The sequence below is a fragment of the Pinus tabuliformis genome, chromosome 5_2, assembly GCF_031772625.1.
Source record: "Pinus tabuliformis cultivar Carrire ecotype Pingquan chromosome 5_2, CPIR1, whole genome shotgun sequence".
In the NCBI taxonomy this organism is placed as follows: domain Eukaryota; kingdom Viridiplantae; phylum Streptophyta; class Pinopsida; order Pinales; family Pinaceae; genus Pinus; species Pinus tabuliformis.
Genome location: NC_142306.1, coordinates 67,587,854 through 67,611,620, shown reverse-complemented (window position 1 = coordinate 67,611,620; position 23,767 = coordinate 67,587,854). Strand labels below are relative to the sequence as shown.

At 36.3% G+C, this 23,767-nt stretch overlaps 3 protein-coding genes across 3 annotated transcripts; all 3 read right to left on the bottom strand.

Moving 5' to 3' along the window:
• Positions 1 to 735: 735 nt before the first annotated feature.
• Positions 736 to 1,584, bottom strand: LOC149157571 (glycine-rich RNA-binding protein GRP1A-like). Its single transcript, XM_089437642.1, has 2 exons — positions 1,342 to 1,584; positions 736 to 1,101 (listed from the first exon to the last, which is right to left on the bottom strand). Exons 1-2 carry the CDS (start codon positions 1,453 to 1,455, stop codon positions 751 to 753), a joined length of 465 nt encoding a protein of 154 aa, XP_089293768.1. The 5' UTR covers positions 1,456 to 1,584; the 3' UTR covers positions 736 to 750.
• A 3,723-nt stretch (positions 1,585 to 5,307) lies between these two features.
• LOC149157570 (uncharacterized) lies at positions 5,308 to 6,667 on the bottom strand. Its single transcript, XM_089437641.1, has 2 exons — positions 6,575 to 6,667; positions 5,308 to 5,996 (listed from the first exon to the last, which is right to left on the bottom strand). The coding sequence occupies exons 1-2, from the start codon at positions 6,611 to 6,613 to the stop codon at positions 5,631 to 5,633; spliced, it is 405 nt and encodes a 134-aa protein (XP_089293767.1). The 5' UTR covers positions 6,614 to 6,667; the 3' UTR covers positions 5,308 to 5,630.
• Positions 6,668 to 8,686: 2,019 nt separating this feature from the next.
• LOC149157569 (3-hydroxy-3-methylglutaryl coenzyme A reductase 1-like) lies at positions 8,687 to 23,212 on the bottom strand. Its single transcript, XM_089433730.1, has 6 exons — positions 23,171 to 23,212; positions 22,486 to 22,650; positions 9,945 to 10,211; positions 9,568 to 9,751; positions 9,112 to 9,414; positions 8,687 to 8,994 (listed from the first exon to the last, which is right to left on the bottom strand). Exons 1-6 carry the CDS (start codon positions 23,210 to 23,212, stop codon positions 8,687 to 8,689), a joined length of 1,269 nt encoding a protein of 422 aa, XP_089289856.1.
• Between the last annotated feature and the right edge of the window lie 555 nt (positions 23,213 to 23,767).

The following is a 23,767-nucleotide window of genomic DNA, read 5'->3' as shown; positions in this document are numbered from 1 at the left end:
CAAAAGGCATTTGATCACATTGATAAAATTCAAGAACGTAGTAAGGTAATTCATTGAATATTAATCACCTTTGGTTTCTTCAATTCTTAAAGTCCCTATAACTTGTTTTCTATCTTTGTGCAGCTTCTGGGTCAGGAATTGGATTCCCTGAAAAAGCAGGTTTTTCAAGCAAAAAAGAATGTGCAGGCCATTGAGAAAGAATTTGGTGCCTTGAACTCTGATTTGAGGCAATTGCAAGATGAATGGAATGATGTAGATTCTGTTTGGCAAGAAGCCTATGAATCATTGAAGGCTCTAAAAAAAGAGGAGTATGAGCGGGTAAGAAAATCACACTTTTTTACATTAGCTGACTAAACTTTGTAAGATAGTGTTAAATACTGTTAGACTTTTTTTTCTACTCATTTTTATTGTTGTTCTAAAAACAAATCAGATCAGAACAAAATTCCTCATTTGTATATTGTTTCTTTTGGTTATAATGGAAAATTATGTCCACGCTATATCGAAATGTATGAATTTTTAAAGTCCTGTTGTGGTGTTCTCTTACCTATTGAAATCAAGTTATATATTCAATATATTTCTTCCAGTTCTGACCAACTGATATCAAGATTTGAAACTTCCTTTAGAGAACATCGAAATACCAAGCCCAGGGACAATTAGCAGCATATAGCTCTACCACCAATAGGATTATTACAGAACCAAAGCATAAGACCACTTGCAGACAAAAAAAACCTTAGCGCGGCATCATATTGCCTATCTCCTCCTGCTACCACCATCAGAACCACCACCACCATAGTGAGAACCGCCACCGCCACCGCCGCCACCATAACCACCACCACCACCACCACTGTAGCCGCCACTACCGCCATAACCACACCCGCCACGATCACGGCTTCCACCGTTAGCCCCACCACCACCGCCCCCACGGTAGTCACGAGAGCCACCGCCCCCGTTTCCTCTGGACTGGGCTGGATTAACGGTGATGCTCCTCCCGTCAAGCATCTTGCCATTCATTGCGTCGATGGCATCCCTCATCGAGTGCTCATCGTTGAAGGTCACGAAGCCAAATCCACGGGATCTACCGGTTTCCCGATCACTTATAATCTGCAGAAAACAAATCCAGAGACAAACCCTCAGAAAAGAACTTTATTCATCAAACCCAAAACCCCGAAGCAAACCCTAGTTTTGAGAAACCCTCAGAAAATGATTAAATCTATGAAAATTCAAAACCCCAAAAGCAAACCCTAATAAAACCTATCAAATTCAAAACCCAAAAAATAATAAACTACAAAATGGACATGACCATGAGAATTCGAGAGATTAATACACAAATAATGGTTTTGCCTTGGATTCCACGACTTCGCCATAGGGGCTGAAAGCCTCCTGCAGGCTTCTGTCGTCAGTAGACCATGCAAGACCTCCAACGAAGCATCGGAACTCAACATCTGCTGAAGCCATCTTCTCAGAATGAAGTTTAAGAAAACTTGACAGAACAAGAGAGAGCAAGAAACCACTAACACAGGACCAGATCCAGGACAAGAATCGAAAACTAACAGAACTAATACGAACCAGGGACAGACCGCCCCATAAACGAGTGAGAAAGTAGGGTTTGGGCTAGACAAGAATGGCGCCATGCATCACCACTGTTTGTTCATCCCAAACCCAACCGATTGAGTTTCTGCAACGAATTGGTAACCACCTTGATCGAACAACTGAACCTTCTGCAAGCGTCTAACATATAATCCTATGGTGCACAAGATGACAAGTGTGCAGAGAGGGGAGTTGATTTCTTTGTTGTTTTGAGCATCTCGTACATCTGCTTTAGTCTTTTGAAAATTGTTTCTTCTTCTTACTCTATTATATTTCATATGGGCTTTTCTGTAGTCGAACAAAGAACAAATGATAGAGAGGTTGAGAGCTGCAAGGCATGAAGAGAGGGCATTTCGTGAGGCAATCAAGTCCAAACGAGAAGAGATGGAACCAGTGCAGTTGACCTTGAACAGAGTTAAGAATGCAAAGTCTGTAGAAGAATTTGATGAAAAGGTATACTCATATCGCAAGGATTGCATTTAAATCATATGTGTTACTAATTTATTGGTTGTTCATAATGAACATGTTAATTTTTTTAAATAGATATACCAAATACAATATAGAATTGAACACGAGAGAATGCCTTTACGGGAAGAAAAACAGTTCTTGCATGAGATGAAAGTGATGAAGCTTAATCGGGATCAACTATGTGCAATTACAGGATCTCATTCTGAGCTTCAAGAGGCATTTGATCACATTGATAAAATTCAAGGACGTAGTAAGGTAATTCATTGAAGATTAATCACCTTTGGTTTCTTCAATTCTTAAAGTCCCTATAACTTGTTTTCTATCTTTGTGCAGCTTCTGGGTCAGGAATTGGATTCCCTGAAAAAGCATGCTTTTCAAGCAGAAAAGAATGTGCAGGCCGTTGAGAAAGAATTTGGTGCCTTGAACTCTGATTTGAGGCAATTGCAAGATGAATGGAATGATGCAGATTCTGTTCGGCAAGAAGCCTATGAAGCATTGAAGGCTCTAAAAAAACAGGAGTATGAGAAGGTAAGAAAATCACACTTTTTTACACTAGCTGACTAAACTTTGTAAGATAGTGTTAACTACTGCCAGAGTTTTTTTTCTACTCATTTTTATTGTTGTGCAAAAAAAAAATCAGATCAGAACAAAATTCCTCATTTGTATATTGTTTCTTTTGGTTATAATGGAAAATTATGTCCACGCTGTATCGAAATGTATGAATTTTGAAAGTCCTGTTGTGGTGTTCTTTTACCTATTGAAATCAGGTTATATATTCAATGTATTTCTGCCAGTTCTGACCAACCGATATCAAGATTTGAAATTGCTAGGAATCTTGATGACAGGTGTAGGCTTCTGAAGAATTAATGGTGACGGATGTTCTAATGGCCTCCAATAATCTTTGAACATTGACATAGTTTTGGCTATTCTTGAAGCAGTTAACAAATATCTCCATGTTTAGAGGCTTTTAGGTTTGGCTGGGCGGCCATTTATATAGGGAAACGGCTCAAGCTACTTGTCATGAGCATGGCATCTGTAGCAAAGGGCATTGCAACAATTTTATTTTCATTCAAATTGTATCTTTGAACAGTTGACATAGTTTTGGCTATTCTTGAAGTAGTTAACAAATATCTCCATGTTTAGAGGTTTTCAGGTTTGGTTGGGCGGCCATTTGTATAGGGAAATGGGTCAAGCTACCTGTCATGAGTATGGCATCTGTAGCAAAGGGCATTGCAACAATTTTATTTTCATTCAAATTGTCTTTTATGATAGGCTCCATCATTTATCATATAATACACTGTGCACATTTATCATATAATACACTGATTTATGTGCAAAATAAGAGTTGGAGAGTTTCTAGTCCTGAACATTGAAAACATGGTAGCCACTTATATCAAGGTCATTGGTAATATCTTGAGGTGCCAAATTTATTGTAAGGTTAACAAGTAGCTTGGATCATAGCCGGTTGCTGAGCCCTGGGAGATCAATTCAAATGGACAGAATCTAGCCTGTGATTCTGAGTTCCAGTGTTTAATTGATAAAAACCGTGAGTTTGAATCTGAGAGCATTTCATTGGAGCAACAGAAGTTGGAATTGCCAGCGTTAGATGGTAAACTTGAAGAAAGATTATGTGGTGAGTGAGGACAACAAGCCAGAGCAGAATAGTGAATCTAGATGCCAGAACTTGGAAAATGAGGACGATGCATGTGGCCATGTAATAGATGAGGAGAAGCAATCTGAACCTGCAAACAAGGGGCAGAATGATGAAATTGAAATGGACTGTTTGCCAAATGGGGGCAGTGAGCTATAACATCGTTTTCATTTAAATGATGACAAGGAGCTTGAATCAGGGTGTTTTGATAATGAGGATAATGGTTTTCTCACTGAAGACATGGATGGACAACAGGTTGACGAGTTGCATCATGGGAAAGATGAAATATCTGATCAAGAGTCAAGTGACTGCAATGTGTCTAACATTGGTGGGTCTTCTGACGTGGTAGATAAAAATTCTGGAGGCTACAACCACACAGTGCAACCAGACATGCGAGAGGGTGTTGTTGTTAGTGCCTCTGATTTGGTATATACAGTTGTTCTTGCTGGTTCAAATGGTCTGTTTACTCCTGTTTCAGAGAATGAGCAAAAGCCTGAAGTAGAGGTCACTAAGAAGAAGCTCTCGTGCTTAGTGAAAATACCAAGGCACTTGGACAACAAAATTAGAGCTCAAATTCGACTTGCGCAGCTTCATTTGGATGAGAAAACCCAAATCAGGGACTTCATCAAAGCAGCCATACAGATGAAGCGGGTAACATGCTTATATATCTTCGCAAGTCTTTTAATTGAATATTCTTTGCCATTTTGAGCATCTAGTACATCTCCTTTAGTCTTTTGAAAATTATTTCTTCTTCTTACTCTGTTCTATTTCATATGGGCTTTTCTGTAGTCGAACAAAGAACAAATGATAGAGAGGTTGAGAGCTGCAAGGCATGAAGAGAGGGCATTTCGTGAGGCAATCAAGTCCAAACAAGAAGAGATGGAACCAGTGCAGTTGACCTTGAACAGAGTTAAGAATGCAAAGTCTGTAGAAGAATTTGATGAAAAGGTATACTCATATCGCAAGGATTGCATTTAAATCATATGTGTTACTAATTTATTGGTTGTTCATAATGAACATGTTAATTTTTGTAAATAGATATACCAAATACAATATAGAATTGAACACGAGAGAATGCCTTTACGGGAAGAAAAACAGTTCCTGCATGAGATGAAAGTGATGAAGCTTAATCGGGATCAACTATGTGCAATTACAGGATCTCATTCTGAGCTTCAAGAGGCATTTGATCACATTGATAAAATTCAAGAACGTAGTAAGGTAATTCATTGAAGATTAATCACCTTTGGTTTCTTCAATTCTTAAAGTCCCTATAACTTGTTTTCTATCTTTGTGCAGCTTCTGGGTCAGGAATTGGATTCCCTGAAAAAGCAGGCTTTTCAAGCAGAAAAGAATGTGCAGGCCGTTGAGAAAGAATTTGGTGCCTTGAACTCTGATTTGAGGCAATTGCAAGATGAATGGAATGATGTAGATTCTGTTTGGCAAGAAGCCTATGAAGCATTGAAGGCTCTAAAAAAACAGGAGTATGAGCGGGTAAGAAAATCACACTTTTTTACATTAGCTGACTAAACTTTGTAAGATAGTGTTAACTACTATCAGACTTTTTTTTCTACTCATTTTTATTGTTGTGCAAAAAACAAATCAGATCAGAACAAAATTCCTCATTTGTATATTCTTTCTTTTGGTTATAATGGAAAATTATGTCCACGCTATATCGAAATGTATGAATTTTGAAAGTCCTGTTGTGGTGTTCTCTTACCTATTGAAATCAGGTTATATATTCAATGTATTTCTGCCAGATCTGACCAACTGATATCAAGATTTGAAACTGCATTTAGAGAACATCAAAATACTAAGCCCAGGGACAGTTACCATTATATAGCTCTACCACCAATAGGATTATTACAGAACCAAAACATAAGACCACTTGCAGACAAAAAAAAACCTTAGCACAGCATCATATTGCCTATCCCCTCCAGCTAACACCATCGGAACCACCACCACCATAGCGAGAACCGCCACCATAGCCGCCATCGTCGCCATCATAACCACCACCAACACCACCACTGTAGTCGCCACTACCGCCATAACCACGCTCGCCATGATCATGGCTTCCACCGTTAGCCCCACCACCGCCGCCCCCACGGTAGTCATGAGAGCCACTGCCTCCACTGCCCCCGTTTCCTCTGGACTGGGCTGGATTAACGGTGATGCCCCTCCTATCAAGCATCTTGCCATTCATTGCGTCGATGGCGTCCCTCATTGAGTGCTCATCATTGAAGGTCACGAAGCCGAATCCACGGGATCTACCGCTTTCCCGGTCACTTATAATCTGCAGAAAACAAATCCAGAGACAAACCCTCAAAAAAGAACTTTATTCATCAAACCCAAAACTCTGAAGCAAACCCTAGTTTTGAGAAACCCTCAGAAAATGATTAAAACTGTGAAAATTCAAAACCCCAAAAGCAAACCCTAATAAAACCTATCAAATTCAAAACCCAAAAAATAATAAACCACAAAATGGACATGACCATCAGAATTCGAGAGATTAATACACAAATAATGGCTTTGCCTTGGATTCCACGACTTCGCCATAGAGGCTGAAAGCCTCCTACAGGCTTCTGTCGTTAGTAGACCATGCAAGACCTCCAACGAAGCATCGGAACTCAACATCTGCTGAAGCCATCTTCTCAGACTGAAGTTTAAGAAAACTTGACAGAACAAGAGAGAGCAAGAAACCACTAACATAGGACCAGATAACGAACATAACCAATAAGAACCAGGGACAGACCGCCCCATAAACGAGTGAGAAAGTAGGGTTTGGGCTAGACAAAAATGGTGCCACGCATCACAACTATTTGTTCATCCCAAACCCAACTGATTGAGTTTCTGCAACGAATTGGTAACCACCTTGATCGAACGACTGAATCTTCTGCAATCGTCTAACATATAATCCTATGGTGCACAAGATGACAAGTGTGCAAAGAGGGGAGTTGATTTCAGAGGGAAACGCCTTACAGCGTAAATATATATATATATATATATATATATATATATATATATATATATATATATATATATATATAATTTCAAATTTCACCTTGGGACCACTTAGGCAATTTCACCTTCACATAAAAAAACTCAAGAATCTGGAGGTGACACTTGTCACAGCGCCATTGCACAAAAACTAAAGAATATTCCTTTTGCTGACTGCACTGCCATGTCATCATTCTGTCCTATTCTGCAATTTTTTTAGTTGTAACGGCATTTTCGGTAAAAATCACATAAAATAAAATCCCGTCGACGCGTTTCGAACCAACCAGTGTGGTTCATCTTCAGGACAAGATGAGGAATCAGATCTAGGAAATGGAATAAATAGATGATGAGAGCAGCTAACTAGCTGTTAGAAATAACAACTAGTTTGACTAAAAAATTGAAATAACTAATTAACCCAGAATTAAAAAGAATTTTAATTTAATAATTAATATTATTTTTGAATTAAGAAATAAATAAGATTAATAAAATAATTTCATTTAATATTAAATAATATTAGTATTATTAAATTATATTACAGATATAATATCAATAAGAATTTTGAGATACAAAAACTATATTAATAATAATAATTAATTAATTAAATAGCTAATTTTTTACTTTTTTATTATTAATCTATGAGTTTTAAATTAATAACTAATATTATTTTTGAATTAAAAAATAAATAAGATCAATATAATAATTAATCTTAATATTAAATGATATCACTATTGTTAAATTATATTACAGATATGATATCAATAAGAATTTTGAGATAATTATTATTATTTAATTAATTAATTAATAACTAACTAATTTTTAACTTTATTATTATTGATCTATCTCTCTAAATTTCCGATGATGAAAGTGGTCAATCCTAGCGATGACCTTCGCCTCTTCTATGCAAATGTGATGACCATCAATATGAAGAGAGACGATGGTTGGAGTATTAGTAGGTCTTGGATCCCTGTGCTTTCTTCCTAGATTTTTCTTGTTTTCTTGGTTATCTTCTTAATCTTTACTTTTTTAGTCTTATTATTATTTATTCATATTTTTTTGATAGATAGATCAATAATAATAAAGTTAAAAATTAGTTAATTAATTAATTAATTGATTAATTAATTTATTATTATTATCTCAAAATTCTTATTGATATTATATCTGTAATATAATTTAATTATACTAATATTATTTAATATTAAATGAAATTATTTTATTAATCTTATTTATTTCTTAATTCAAAAAAATATTAATTATTAAATTAAAAAAAATTTAATTCTTAGTCAAAGGCTTAATTAGTTATTTCAATTTTTTAGTCAAACTAGTTGTTATTTCTAACGGAGTAGTCTACCTAGGCGGTAGAATGGCCCATTTTCTGTCATCGACCGGAAAATCGTCCGGCTCCAGCCACCTGCAACCCCTCCGCCCTCCGCCACCATCCCCTAGCTCTGCCACCCTCCTTCTCCGCCACCCTCCCCTGGAAATCCTGACATTCCCTACCATTCCCTGACAAAAAATCTGATCGCAACTGGAGGGCCTGACGATCGCAGCTGGAGGGCTTGACGATCGCAGCTGGAGGTCTTGACGATCGCAGCTGGCTGGAGGGCCTGACATCCCCTGGCAGATCTGGGATGAGTTGGAATTGCAGCCGTGGAGTATTATTGCCGGTTCCAATTCGAATTGAGGAAATGGTCACCCGCGCGCTGCTCACTCACATTCCTCTTCGACTCGGCGCTTCCCGCTCTGCAATTCCGCTCTGCAGCTCGCCACCCAGGTACTCTTCAGTGAACCTATTAGCATCCTCTCAGTCAAGTATCCCTCGGCTTGTAGGGTTTTTCCAGGGTTTAATTTCCATCGTTGCATGAAATTTTCACGCCACGCTATGAAAGGAGAGCGACAGAGTCTTTGCATATACATAATGAATCTTTGCACCCGGAAATGAAATGAATCATGAATGAACTGTGGTGACTTTGTTGGGTTGGCGTATGCCTAGATCATAGGCATGGTGGCCGTTGTTTTGGTTTCTTTGTTTGAACTTCTATTGTACTTCATATGGCTCTTCACCAGCTGACCTGCAGCCAAAGCAGACATGAGAGACAGCTCTCCAGCCAAAACTGCTCCTCCCACAATTCTCGCCAACCTCTGAGCATTCGCCCCAGGAGATTCCACGTTAGCTCCTTTCACTCCAAGCATATTCAGGCAAGCAGCTTGTGAAGCCAACTGTGTTCCACCTCCTATTGTTCCCACCTGCAACAAAACCAAGCAAAGCAATTGCCAATTCACCTCACATTCTGATTTATAACTACTCAAATCAAAACCCGAATGGAAATAGACCTCCGTTGATGCTTTTCTTCACTTACATTTCCTGACCCAAAGAATGTATTAAAAACACATTAATGCAGATCCTTGCCATCCGTTAGATGCCTTAATCATTGTAATGCAATGAGAGCTCTTAATGTTATGGGCAGGATCTTGGCCTGTTGCAATAAACACAGCAGAGACAATATTGGATGCATGGGCATTGAAGCCGCCCATGGCACCAGCCAATGCAGATCCAGTTAAGTTCTTGAGCATGTTCAATTCTAACAAAGCTGGAACGGTGGTTTTCAAGACCTTGTTAACAACTGCCTCAATGATGACAACCTCACACACCACTGATTTCCCACGCCTTTCAATCCAGTTTACAGCTGTGAGCTTTTTGTCCTCACAGAAATTACCTAATGACGGGCCAAAAACATTATATTAAACAAAACTTTCAACGACACAATGAAAAAAAGGCGACCAAAGAATGCACAGTGATGCAAGAGTCCACGGAACTAGTGAAATTAGGATGATCCAAAACCCAAAAGATTTGCATGGCCTAGAGAGACTCACCGAAACATTGATAACATCCATATCAGGAAACTCTTTCTGAAGGAAATCTAAAAAATTTTGCACACCCTTGGACACCATATTCATCCCCATGGCATCTCTAGTGGAACAACAAAACCTCATGTATAGATTCCTTCCTGCAATTGCGCACTTGATTCCTTGCAGCCTGGAAAATCTGCTGGTGTTGTTATTACATACACAAGAACATCACATCACTACTCACAAGATCGGTATACAACAATCTGATTCTCTTAAATGATTGATAGATTGATAATAGCATATCACAACATAGCACTAATGGATTTTGGAGCGATAAAATTATTAGAGTGTGTACGCATGTGATCGAAAAGAACAAAACATAATTTGTATCACCATACCTGTTGAAGATGAGAGACAAGCTTTTGTAGTTATTGGGATGTTCCAAGTAAAACTTGAGTTGTGCAGCTCTCCTAGCAGTGGGGAATCGAACAACAGGAGCCCTGGTCATGCCATCTCTAAGAAGAACGCTTGTAGCACCCCCAGACATATGAATGGCCTTACAACCTCTGTTGGTGCTGGCCACCAAGCAGCCCTCGGTGGTGGCCATGGGAACCATGATTTCAAAGCCATTGAGCAGAAGAGGCCCTGCAACACCCACAGGAATCTACACATATCCAACAGGCAATTCACAGCATTGCCCGAGGATGGATCCATAATCAAATCCATCCAAGGGCAACCCATCCAAACATCTGCCAGTTGTCATCTCCAAAGCCCTTCTTCTCACGAAAGCAGCTCCCCTGCAGTCTCCCTAGAGGAAACTTTCATAGATAATTTCCTGTAGGTTGGAGCATATTAGAATTAACTTTAATACAGGTTAGATAATAATAGATTATTGATCTAGCACTTGCAGGAGATCAATAGGCTTATAGCCTTAGAGACTTATTGGTTGGGCATTCTTCAACCTTCTCGCATGTTTTCAGCTGTTTTGGTGTTCTTCTATTCCCTTATATGTTCTTTCATCTTCTCTTACTCCATACACAATATTGAAAGTACAAATATTGTCGACCTATTCACATAATTTTTAAATGTGAATTGAGCTTGCACCAAAACTTGATTCCATCATTTTGGCTAGTCTCTAGCTAAGTGTGTCAGAATATTTCCAAGACTTTGGATTGTCCATCTATATGAGGGCATCAAGACGAATTGTATTGTAGTTTTATTACTATATTCTTTCACAACATCTTCCAAAAGTGACTAAGAAACCTTGCATCTTTGGATGTGGTCATCTTTGACAATCCATGCAATTACACCACCTCCTTGAACAATATCTTCACTCGATATATTGCATCATTGATCTTCTTGTATGGTAAGAAATGTGCTATCCTAGAGAACCTATCAGCCATAACAAATATTGCATCAAATTTATGTTATGCTCTCAATACTCCAAGAATGAACTCCATTGATATGTCCTCTCAAGACACATTTGGAATTGACAATGGTGTATACAATCTTGTATTTTGACTAACTCCCTTCACCATTTGAGAGATTTTGCACCATACCACTAATTTTCCAACCGCCTTCATATTACATCAATAATATATTTATTCTAGTCAAATTTGTGTTTTATCGTGCTCAAGGTGTTCTAGTTTATTATCTATCATTGTGCAACTCTCTCATCAGATTTTCACATATAAAACTTTTTGGTATGCATAATTGCTTCTTCCTAAGCAAACACCTCCCTTGGATGAGCCAATCCAATTGCACATGTTTGCAACCTCTCCAAAGTCTTTGTCACACTTGAATAAGTCCTTATTTTCTTGAATCCAATTGTCTCATTCTTCATTGTTGCCAACATCAACACTGTCTTACGAAACACATCTATGGCTTTGTTCTTCTTCTCGGACTTGTGCTTCATCACAAATATGTAATTTCAAAAATTTGATCTATTTCCGATATCTTTACAACACATGTTGTTTGATAAGCATCAATCCCTAATGGTCTATGTATAGTACGAAATCTCACAGCAATAAATATTGCCTATAATTCTTTAGTGCTTACAAATTAGGGTAAAATTCAATATCATAAGTTGAATAGTAGTGTTGCACTTCATTCAGGTTCATTCAAAAATGCTATTGGTTGCCCTTCTGCCTTAATACCGTGCCAACAACTATCATGCTTGCATCATAATCCTCCTACAAAATCTTGCTGAAATGGGGTAATGCTTACACAAATTCCTTGTAATATTTTGCTTAACATATCAAAGCTTTGTTGTGCCTATGAGCTCGATTGGAATCCTTGAGCCTTCATACATTTTGTCATTGTCATTGAACTTCCTATAAACATTTGCTATAATGTAAACTCTTAGCCTCTATAATGCTGCAGGTGTAGGTCATTCTGATATTGCCTTCACTTTCTTTGGATCCATGCACAATCGATCCTTGGGCACCATGAAACCAAGATAAACTAACTCCTTGAAGCACTGACACTTCAAGTTGATGCACCACTTATCTTTTCTTCGCTCTTCATACACCAATGTACAGACCACTCAACCTAACTAATCTAGTCTAACAATCCTTCTCCATGAAATTCATAGAAACACACAGAAATTGAAACTCTCTGCCATCAAATACTGGGAACAAAGAAACTGAATGAGTAAAGCTTCCAACCATTGAAACAGGGTAATGGGCAAAACAATTTTATAAGAAGCCTCAAGGGTTCAAAAATAAGAATGTTGGGAAATGATAATGTTGTACAGGATGGTATTTATGACACACCATAATACAATATAATACTCCCCCCTTTAGTGTAATGGTACCTTTGTGAGGGGACTAATATACAGAAATGTTTGAGAATAATGAAGCAATATGTTCACTGTGATCTGAATTAATCTATTCACACATCCCAAAATAAGGGAATTTGTACTTACTATCAACAGACACACCAAAGAATGATGTGAATTAGTCTATGATCAGAATTATTCCTATTCACACATCCAAAAATAAGGGAACTGCATACAATATTCACTTCCTTGAGTATCATTTATTTTAAAACTCACAGATGTATTTGGGTCCTATAATGAGCATTTCATCTATATAAAGTGGTGATTGCTAAATGTGTTTTTTACAGAATAGTTGCCAGTATTAAAAGTGTTGCAGTGTAAATGAACACAAATTATCTGCTTTTTTTAATTATATATGATTGAAAAACATGTTGAGTATTAGGAAATAGATAATTGTCTACTTGTTTAACATGAATTTATTGTTATTTATTTTTCAGGTTTTTGAAGTGTAAAAAATGGTGCAAAAGTGGCGTTTGTGCATTGAAGTGTCTTGCTTTCCAAATCCAGGTCGAGTAGTTATCAAAATCGTCCTTTACAATATGGCAAAAAATCATTTATTTCATGGAAAGAGAGAAGTGCCTGGAATGACGACAAACAATGAGGCATATTACATTGCCCTTGTTGAAGGGTTAAAAGAGGCAAAACAACATGATGTCAATGATATTGAAGTCTTCACCAACTCGGAGTTGATATGTAATCAGATGAAAGGCATCTATCGGGTTCGGAAGGACAATTCAAAACCTCTTCATAAGGAAGCAATAAATTGGAGTTGTCAATTTCAACATTTTACCATCAATCACTCTACAGATATTGAAAATATGTCCACTGATATAATGTCTAGAGCATTTTTAAGCACATATGTAGATGACAAATATGACATAGGATCACCATCCACTGGAACAGAAATCATTGATCACCATCAATATAAATCCCCATTGTGTGAATGGGTTGTTGTTATCATTTTTCTGGGGTCTATCATAGCATGGTTCTTTCACTAAAGAAGAACCTATTAATGTTTTATTTTTCCCCAACATGCAATGATTACGGTTTTTTGTATGGGAGACAAATTTATGGACAAATGTAATATATTCCATGTACATGGAAAAATGTATTTTGAGAAAAGTAACTGGTTCATGATTTTGTGATTATCATCAATACATTATGATGTTGTCTGATCCTTCCAAACACCTTCTTAGATCTTTGTTTCTGGAGAGATATTGATATGCTATGTGATTTGTTCGTTGGTTGTTGATCAGTGATGAAAGGTTTCTTTACCTATGTGTCCTCCTCATCCAATAGATAATAGATAATTGTCTACTTGGGGTGGGAAATCTAGAATGGTATGTCAATGAGGTTTATGCATGCTCCCTCTTCAATTTGTCTCATCTCTTATAGTGAAAATATAGACATCCTTGTTTTAGGCATTGTTTCTATCCTTTAATTGTTGTTATCAATTTATAGGAAAAGTGCATGGTAGATGAGGTTTCCAGTTTTAGACTAGTGTGCATTAGTCTAGGAGTGAGGCTCTCTATTCTAGGAAACTTCTAAAAGCACCTTGGGCGCACTTTCCTAGAAGTGAATTAGGGTTGAATTAAGTTAATTAGGATGGTGCAATAGTAGTAGTGTCCCTCTACTTTTGTTATTCATTCAGTTTACGAAAGAGCGGATCCACTTTGTTTGGTTTTCTTTCTGGAGTTAATAAAGAAAACAAAGATGTTTTTCTAAGTTCTGTTGTTTTCTTTTGTTGTTCAAAACTTTTTGGTTAGCTTAAATGTTTTCAGATCTTGCATAAAGAAGCAGTTCTGAAAGTTTCTTATAGCTTTTCAGTTTTCTAAGTGTTCTTAGTTGCAGGTTTGGTTAGTGTTTACCATGTATTGAAATTTAATTATCTTCAATCAATAGAAGCACTATCAATAGTACTTGCATGCATGATAAAAGGCATAATATCATAATTTCATGAAAAATATAAGTCTTCTCAACCTCCCTCTAACTCTGATAAGATATGATGCTTACAATTGCATGATTTCATATTAAAAATCATTGCTTCTTTTCAGATAGATATTTTGAGGATCAACTCTGCCTAAAATGGGATTCAGTCTTAAGAGGAATGGAACAATCCTAATGTCCAATGCTATTCTTGAAATTTCTATTGTATTCTTCAATTCAGATTCAGCGTGTTCTACAAAGAAGAAGAGTAGCATACATTCCCTAATTATCATGCAGATGTAGAGCTAATGTTATACAGTTGAGCACCGCTCTATTACCGATCGTTTTGGAAGATAAGTGTTATTGTTAGAACTTCTATGCTTGGACAGTTTGGTATCACCTTCAGCTATAAGAGAAAAAGAAGAATGGCAGTTTAATAATCAATGCCCAATGTCCTTCACTATTCTTCAGAAAAATCACAACTTTCTCCTCGTCTTATTTCTGAGTTAATGGCCACGGTTAAGCTACTCTTGCAGGTCACTAAAAGGAATTAATTTGTGACATTTATCTCATGTCCCCTTAGGTTCTTTTGAGCAATAGTTAGATCCAAGATTTGTTCAGACCGTGTTTGTAATAGCTCTGATTAATTGAAGACATGTTGTTGGGTTTATTCAAGTGGTTTAATTGCTAAAAATTCCCTTGTAGGATATTCTCTGTAACTGAAACTTTCAGATTTAATATTCATAAATCAACAAGATTTGATTCACAACTCCCTTATTGATTTTCTTCTTTCCTACCCTCTTTTCTCACTCACAAGGACAAGGCCCCAGTCAATCACATAAATAGATACCCTTGACTGCTAATTTCAAAGATTCATTTGCAGATTTCAAGAATCTGTTCACTGATCTGCAAGTTTTATTTGCAGATCTATGTATTTTACTTGCTGGTTTGAAGTGTTCAAATAGCATATTTCTAAAGTTTGGATCAACAGGATATATTAGGGACATTCCCCTTAGATTTTCATGCACTAATCCAGAAGTGAGAGGCCCATTGCCAGTGTTGAAGCGGCAGAGATATTGATATGCTATGTGATTTGTTCGTTGGTTGTTGATCAGTGATGAAAGGAGTCACGGGAAATTTCCATACCATACATACATGTTTATCAAGCTTCTTTGAGCCACTTAATGATGAATTAACAAAATATTATCTACACACTCTTGCCAAAACAAAGCTCTAGGAAAGTTTTCAATTGTTTTTCAACTACTACTCATTTATAAAATATACCAAAAGCAAATGCTCAACAAAGTTTCGAGATGCATTTGAACTTTTTATAAGCATTTCTCTATTTCTTCTTGAACTATTTGCTTTTTCTCTTACTATTTTTTCTTTTCCTTATGTTATTCTTCTACTATAAACCTAACAAAAATATGTGTATTCCCAATTGAACTGCAGCAGATTATTGGGGTTCTCAAATGAGCTGATCTATTTTTCCCGCCATACAAGCCATTCTGCAGTGAGTGTAAACAGTTGATTAGAACATCGGATTGTCAAGTCAATAACATGCTTTATTGTACAAATTGCGGTGACAAAAAGCTATTTTCTTATAAACACAGTCTGCAATGTACAATAAAAGATGCAGATGGCAAGCTAGATTGCATCCTTCCAAAAGACCACCTTCAAATCTTCTTTCCAAGTCTTCTGCAAATATCCTTTGCAGAATATAAACAAAACATCTCTGCAACTATTTTCATGTTACGTGCATTTTCACTAAAGGGAACCTTCACAATTTCGATGGACAATATCTTTCTCGGTATCAAGAAGATCTAATACCTTCAATCACTTTGTAAAGCTTAAGTTTTCGATATGTGTGTTAAAATTTCTATTAACTCTCACTTTTTCTAACATGCATCTTAACAGTTGTAAATATAAAAAAAGTTTTGTTGTTCAATGAAAAAAGGATTGTATCTTCTTTCTCTTTGTTAATTATTGTTTTTAGCCATCGGTGTGCTTTTTATTGTTTCAATTTTATTTCCACTTCCATTCCTGCCCTTCCATATTGTATACACTGTCAATTGTTTGCTTAACCCATCCCCACAACCTAATCTGGCTTTGAATGCTCTTCTTAGTTGCTTGGTATGTCTCGTTAACCTTTCAAGGATTTATACTCACTGCAAACTACTTTTATTTACAAATCGGTTTTGGTTAAGTTGTCACCAGATTTCAGATCATTGAATGATTGCCCACAAGGATACTTCTGCAACCGTATATACATAGAGCTTGGTATCTTCGAATTTTGTTTTGGTTATGCATGCTGGAATTGTGATTTTTCCTACAGACTCTATATCAGTTGATTGCCACGCATGGTATCACTGAAATATACTCCAATTCGATTTTCTGAGTGTATTAAACCCCAGTTATGTTCAACCATAACTCCATCCTTTTTACCCCTTATCAAGTAACATGAATAGCTTCTTTAACTCGAGATAGATTTATAGACATCTTAAAACATCTACTAGATCAGTGTAACATTATGATTAAAGCATGGATCATAGTGCATCATATATACCTTTTATTTATCCCCAAGACTATGATTGGATATATTCCTAAGTTGTCTTGTTATGTTATATGAAATCAACCACCTTCTAGAATGTAAACTTAATTATTTTCTTCATTTGTTTCAAGTCAATTGCTTAAAAGCGATATATGTGCAATTTTTTACAACTCGAAGGTTTAGGTTATACAACCTAGCTTTTATCCCGCTATTTACTTTTTTTTATCACAGGAAAAAGACTGACTAATTTCAGTTTGATCACTTATGTAATGAAGCTTCTTTCCATAGATATCAAAAGGCTAAAATTGCTTACATAAATCATAACTTTTAGTTAGTTTTTTTACAGGAAAAAAGGGTTTTTCATTTCCAGAATTACAATCAAACAAACCATACAATTGCTATAGAATATGCATCTAACCAACTTAGACTTGGATCCTATGCAGCAAGTTTGTCACCAAGATCTTAAGATGGAGAACACACTTTGCTACAATTCTAGAATCTAGTTTCATTCTCCCTTCATCATTTCCAACATACAAATTTCTATAGTCAAACCTGGAAACCAAGAATGATCACTAAACCTTTCAAGGATTTATACTCACTGCAAAGTACTTCTACTTACAAATCGAATTTTGTTAAGTTGTCACCAGATTTTAGATCATTGAAATCTGATATATACATAGAGGTATATATCTTATTTTGTTATGGATGCTCCAATTGTGGATTGTTATCACTGAAATATACAACAATTCGATTATCTGAGTGTATTATGTTCAACCATAGCTCCATGCTTTTTAGGCAACCCATTCTCACTATACCTTAGAAGGTCCACAGTTGCTCCTTACAAAATTTCAATCGTCGCAGTTTAGATTCAGTTCATCTGCTTATAGCTGAAGATTGCATATCTTTACCCCTTACGAAGTAGAAGGTAATCTGGTATGACTCCTGAGCTATCCCTAGTCCTACTAGCACGATTTTTTGAATTCTGTCCATAATGCATTTGTCTTTGTATGTCTATCAAACTTTGCAGTATGGAAGCCTTCAATTGGTTCTGTTCTTCCTAAGATTTGATCAACATTTCATTATCTACTCTGCATCTTTGAAGTTCTACTGTCAAGCTCCTCATAGTTTCTACAATATTGGGAGAGGTCTTTTTATTTGTTTGTCCATTGGACTCAGTTTTTGAATTTATCCCATTCAGGTCCTCACCTATGATGTCTACTTCATGCTCACAAATATTACACCTGGCTCAGCCCAACAAGACTAAGCCTTTGCCACCTTGACTGAACAGTAGGCACTGTGCACAACAACAACCCGCTAGCTTAAATGACAACAAAACATCATTCTAACATTTGATTTGATTAATGAAGTTTTATGCCCGTCCTGGCCTAGTGTTGTGCTTGCCCTAAATTCATTCTATCATTTCTATTTATAACCCATAATAGCTTCAATGTTGTAGCATGAGCCAAGTGAATTTCCATAACATAGGTAGGACCATTTCTTTTCTTGTATGCATAGAGTAGTTAGATAACTACTAAATGTATGTAAGTGTAATGTAGATAGCCTGAAAGCATTACAATTCTTCTAGGAGACCTTTTCCAATCACGGTGTCCAGAAGAGAAGCTTGGCAGGACAAAGCCTGTGGTTAGGCAAACGCTCCATTGGGATTTTCTTAACTTGGATTTACCACTTCAATAGATCATCAAAAATTTATATGGTTTTGTTCCTAAGCCAATTGCATAAAAGGGATTTACTTCCAATTTGCTTGAATGAGTATCTAGTTGATTGCTTAGAGTTGGCAACTTGGCATTGCCTTGCATTGCAGACATGATTGAGAAAATAGAATAGAAACTATTTGCTTTTGATTATTAGAACTTACAGCCAAATTTTTCTTCCCTAAAATTGTTTTTTGTCATTTGTTTGTAGCATAAGTTATAAAGCCACTAATGCCCTAAACTCTGCATATACAGTGCTTGTATCCTGCAAGTCTACACCCTGAAATTGGTAATTAAGTGTGTAGGATTTAAACCAATAAATTGGCCAACATTTGTGTTCCTTGTTGTTTAACTTGGTTAATTCATGTCTTACAATATTACCAATTTTGTGATATCTCTACAAGAAAGTAAACTAGCAAGTCAATTTAATCAATGTCAATTCATTGCTCACTAAGGGAATGTTTTTTTCACATCAAATGCCTACTTATGGAAAGAAAATTTCCCATGAGTAGCACTTTAGAATGTTCAACATTCATGCAAAAGATGAGTGTTATCTTCCATTTAAGGTCTGGTCTTAATGCAATCCCTAAATAATCATGATTATAAAGTTTTTTTTATATAAATTTACATAGATGTGGGTCAAAATATTAGACACATTGATAATTAATAACATGGAATGCTATCATCAATTTCAATGCTGAACAGGTGTTTGTCGAATCTTATAAATTTTTGCATTAAGATGAATCACACCAGTTCCTCATTTTCCGAAGAAGTTAGATAAAAATGTCATAGTGCACAATGAAGCAGTGTCAAGTTAGTGGTTCAAGTCATTAATTGACAAGAGGATGCATCATTTACAGCACAAATGACAGGAGGAAGGCATCAAAAGCATGGACAGCACCATGATTTCTTATGTAAAGGAGACAAATGTGTTGGTTGGTATGGACATATTTTTTATTTGTGTACTTTATAAAACTACAAACTTGTATTTATGTAAGCATTGAAGGTTATAGAGTATGGACAGGATGCATAATGTATTGGTTGGTATGGATGTAAGGGTTTATTTGTTTACAAGGAGAAAAAAGAAACTATAGCCTCTAGAAGTGATTCATTATGTCCATCTAAACAAAGATATGATAAGCAGATCCATGATGGTAAGATAATAAATTCACACAAGCATCCAATGTATCAAACATTGACACTTGAATATTCAATACCAAGCTTTCAAGTGGTATCAGACCTGGGCATGGGCAAGTTTGTAATCTTCTTCAAAAATACGAAATCAGGCTTCAAAATTCCAAATAAGGGGTTTGATTTGTGTCTTGTTTGATTCATGTTTTTAGAACTCATGGAAAAGTTGGTTGTGCAGTTGGTAACAGAGTTCATAATTGAAGCATTAGAATAACTAAGAATGCACGTTTCAGGTTGACTTGGTTCAAAAGCAACAGGTTCAGAAAACTGCACGTCAAGATGCTATGAACCCAAGAGCTTCTTTCTTAAATATGAACACTGTAAATAAAATTAGATTTGTTTTGATCATATAACAGATCTAACATTTGAGAATATATTTGAAGAACAATTTAGATTGATGTCAAAAACACTAATTCATTCCCAAATTGTGGTGTGTATACAGCATTGTTATAGCTTAGTCTGCAGTATTAGACCAATTACGTGAGAAAATACAGAAACAATGCAATAAAAAGAACCAACAATTCAATTTGTTGAACAATTACAGAGCCATGTGAATTAACTCGACATTCCATGTCAAAGTTCAAAATTTCATGAAATTTCAGGAGAGTAGTGGCATATAATTGAACTTTTACTTTTGCATTGATGAGGGCTCAAACATTCCTCGGTGCTCATTAGGCACCCATATTTTTAATATTGCATTGATGAAGCCTCAAACTTTCCTCAAATTTTGTAGGCACCCATGTTCTCAATGTACCTAGAGCCTTCTAAAACAACCCAACATTCCATGTCAAAACACAAAGTTTCATGAACTTTAAGAGAACAGATTATTTCCATGAACAGATTATGAAAAAGGTATTTTTATAACAACATAACAATGGGAAAACATAAATATACTTATCATATGATAAAGGGCCACCTGACGACGCCATAATAACCTAGCTTATCTAGTCTTTGTGCATACCTCATTGATTCCCACTAGAGTTGAAGTCCTTCTATAGATGATCAGTCATGGTAGAAGATGATGCTTCTCCACTTATTCTATAGTTACCTAGAAAAATGTCAAACGTTATCACAAAGAAATTTTCTAGAGCATCAAGGTATCTGTGCACACACAATGAAATAGTGTCAAATGTACCTGGCATGGCAAGTAAGGTTGGATGGTCTTGCATCTCCCTTTGGTCTTGGGTTATCGCCATGGTTGGGGATTGTTGCATTGCTGTAAAAATAAACATACCACATGTTAAAGAATAGTGATGGTTAAATACTTAAATCTAAAATCATGACTCTATTCAACACATGAAACTAACCTGGAACCATAGAGACGGCATTATTTGATCGATGACGTCCTCGCTTATTGAGGTATCGAAACTCAAATGGTTCATATTCTGATGGATCAACATTTAAATCAATTTCCAAACCATTGTTTTTTCTGCTGCTTCTTCTTTTCTTTGTGGGGCTAAGGAAACTCTTCTTCCTCTTCAAAGATGGATCAAGAGATTCCAATCCAGGTGCGAAGTCAAAATCAGTAACGTGCAAATTATTGGCTTCATCCAACATTTTTTTAAGCATATCAGTCAACTAGATTGTCTTCGCCAAAGTAGTAGGAGGGTTATCTAAAATGAGATGTGTATAGCTAAACAACTCCTCCCTTGCCAAATGAAGTGCCTCGGCATCTACATCAACAACATTTGTGGCCATAAGAGTAGCATCGACATCTTCATCATGGTTTTGAGTCTCTATATTGATCTTAGGTGGGTCATTGCATATGTTATCCTCTGCATGCTGATGAAGCAATGGATTTGAATTATCCGATTGGAAATACAACCAATTAACCTTTATGGCATGCTTTCAAATGTTTCCACGGATAGACCGTGGACATTCACATGTTATAAAATCCTTACGATACCAGGTGACAAGGTATTTTTTACCTCGATCTGTCTGACTTCTCACCCAATAAGCACGGGTTATGTTCTCATGAGGACAACAATCAGTATCCATAATTTTTCTTGTTCGTTCCACTGATGATTCTAGCTACTTTTCTCTCTTGTAGTTGTTTAGGAATCCTTCTTCTTTTAAGATTTCCTTGAACCGATAACAAGGTTCAACTATTGTTAGTAGCATATGCAATAACCAATCCATCCTTTGGGCACATTTTTTCCTTCTATCAGATAGAAATGTTGTTTTTAGGTAACAATGGTATGACTCAACAGCATTATTGGTCTCCTGATTTGCATGAGGAAACTCCCGACAACCTTTCACCCACATACCTAATTGCAAATAGAACGATGTCAGTCTCACTATATCACCTTTATAAAAGAAAAAAATGCATATAATATGAAAAAAAATGTTTACTTACGAACCTTATCTCCAATGACCCAATTCTTGTTGAAATAGTCTAAGAACTTCTCTTCATCTGCAAACTTGATAAAAAATTGATTGATTGCATCTTCCACTTCATAATTGAGAGTGTGTTTCATGATGAAACCTAACTCACTGAACATCTCTTTGGCTTTTATGGAACTAGTGGCCAACCGATTGACATTTTTCAACCAAGCCCTCCGTACATGCCAAATGCATAAGATCACATCACAACCTGTGATCCTCCTACCATATTCAATGCATTTTAGTGTGGTATTTTTAGAAAAAATGCAAGTTTGGTTATATCATGACAATGTTAAAGTTACCTCAAGGCACTAATTTCAGCCAATGCATCATCAACCATGAAAGCATTGACTTTCCAATCAGGACGGGTTTGGAAACACTTGCGCATGAGCTGCTCCAGCCATATTGCAATATCATCTGATGTGTTTCGTGATGCCACGACCCATGCAATAGGCACCCCGCTTTGTTGTTCATCAAATGCCATGAGTGTATACAACTGATACTGTCATTTTCAACATTACATAAATTCAAATACAAGTTATTAATCATTTTGAATGGATACAACTTAAATAAATATATTCAATAAATCATTGGCATCTTACTTACCCCATATTTGTTTGTGTTAAATATTGAATCCATGGTTGTTAAGCTATTGTACGATAGCTTGACAATTGTCTCCAACATCCACTTTGTTTGAATCCCTATTATAAAAGGGACCTCCACATCATTAGGCTTTTGGTAAAAGAAAAAATCTTCCCGATGCTTTTGATACCAAAGGTTTACACTCATTTCATCCTTTTTGTGAAGTTGATAATTTCCCTTCACCAACCTATTATAAATGTTTACAATATCTTTCCTGCATAAGAAGAAATCTCTATCTCGAGCTGCCACATCGATGTCAACATGTCTCTTAATGTGGGTTCTATACACTACATCAATAGGCACTCCCAAAAAGAAACAACTCTCTACATATGCAACAATGTCCCTCGAAAGCTTTGGCCTAAGCAAGGCCCTGGTCTCACCTGAAGTGTCACATTGACCATGACAAGCCCAACCTTCCCCATCTTCATGTTCATACATATTGAAAGTTAATATTGTTGTATTAGGAATTTCATGCATAACTTTCACAATAAAGTGGCATTGGCAACCCCTCTTCTGCACAAATGAGGTCCTTCGTTTAGCTGAAAGATTTCCTCTTTTGTCCTCTGGGCCAAATGAACAATGATAACTAAACCAAAAATTTAAATTGTTAGTACATGCAAAGAAAGATAACCGTGGTTTCAAAAGATCTAAACAATATATATTTTAAATACTCACATATCATATTGCAATGCAGCAGTAGATCTTTCTCTTGGTTTACCCTTTTTTTTTCGTACGAATATACATGGAGCAATAGGATTTTCTTCCTCTCCTTTGATAAAGTCAGCAACTCGTTGTAACGGGATTACAACAACACGATCAATACCATTGTTTTTTGTATTTATTTATGTCCAAACCAAGTCTTTACTAGAGAAAGTCATTTTGCCTTTGAGGTCTTGCACCTCAAGATCCATGATATATTGCCATTTCTTTCGCTTGCCCATTTTGAACTAATCTGGTCAAACGATATGCAAGGACAT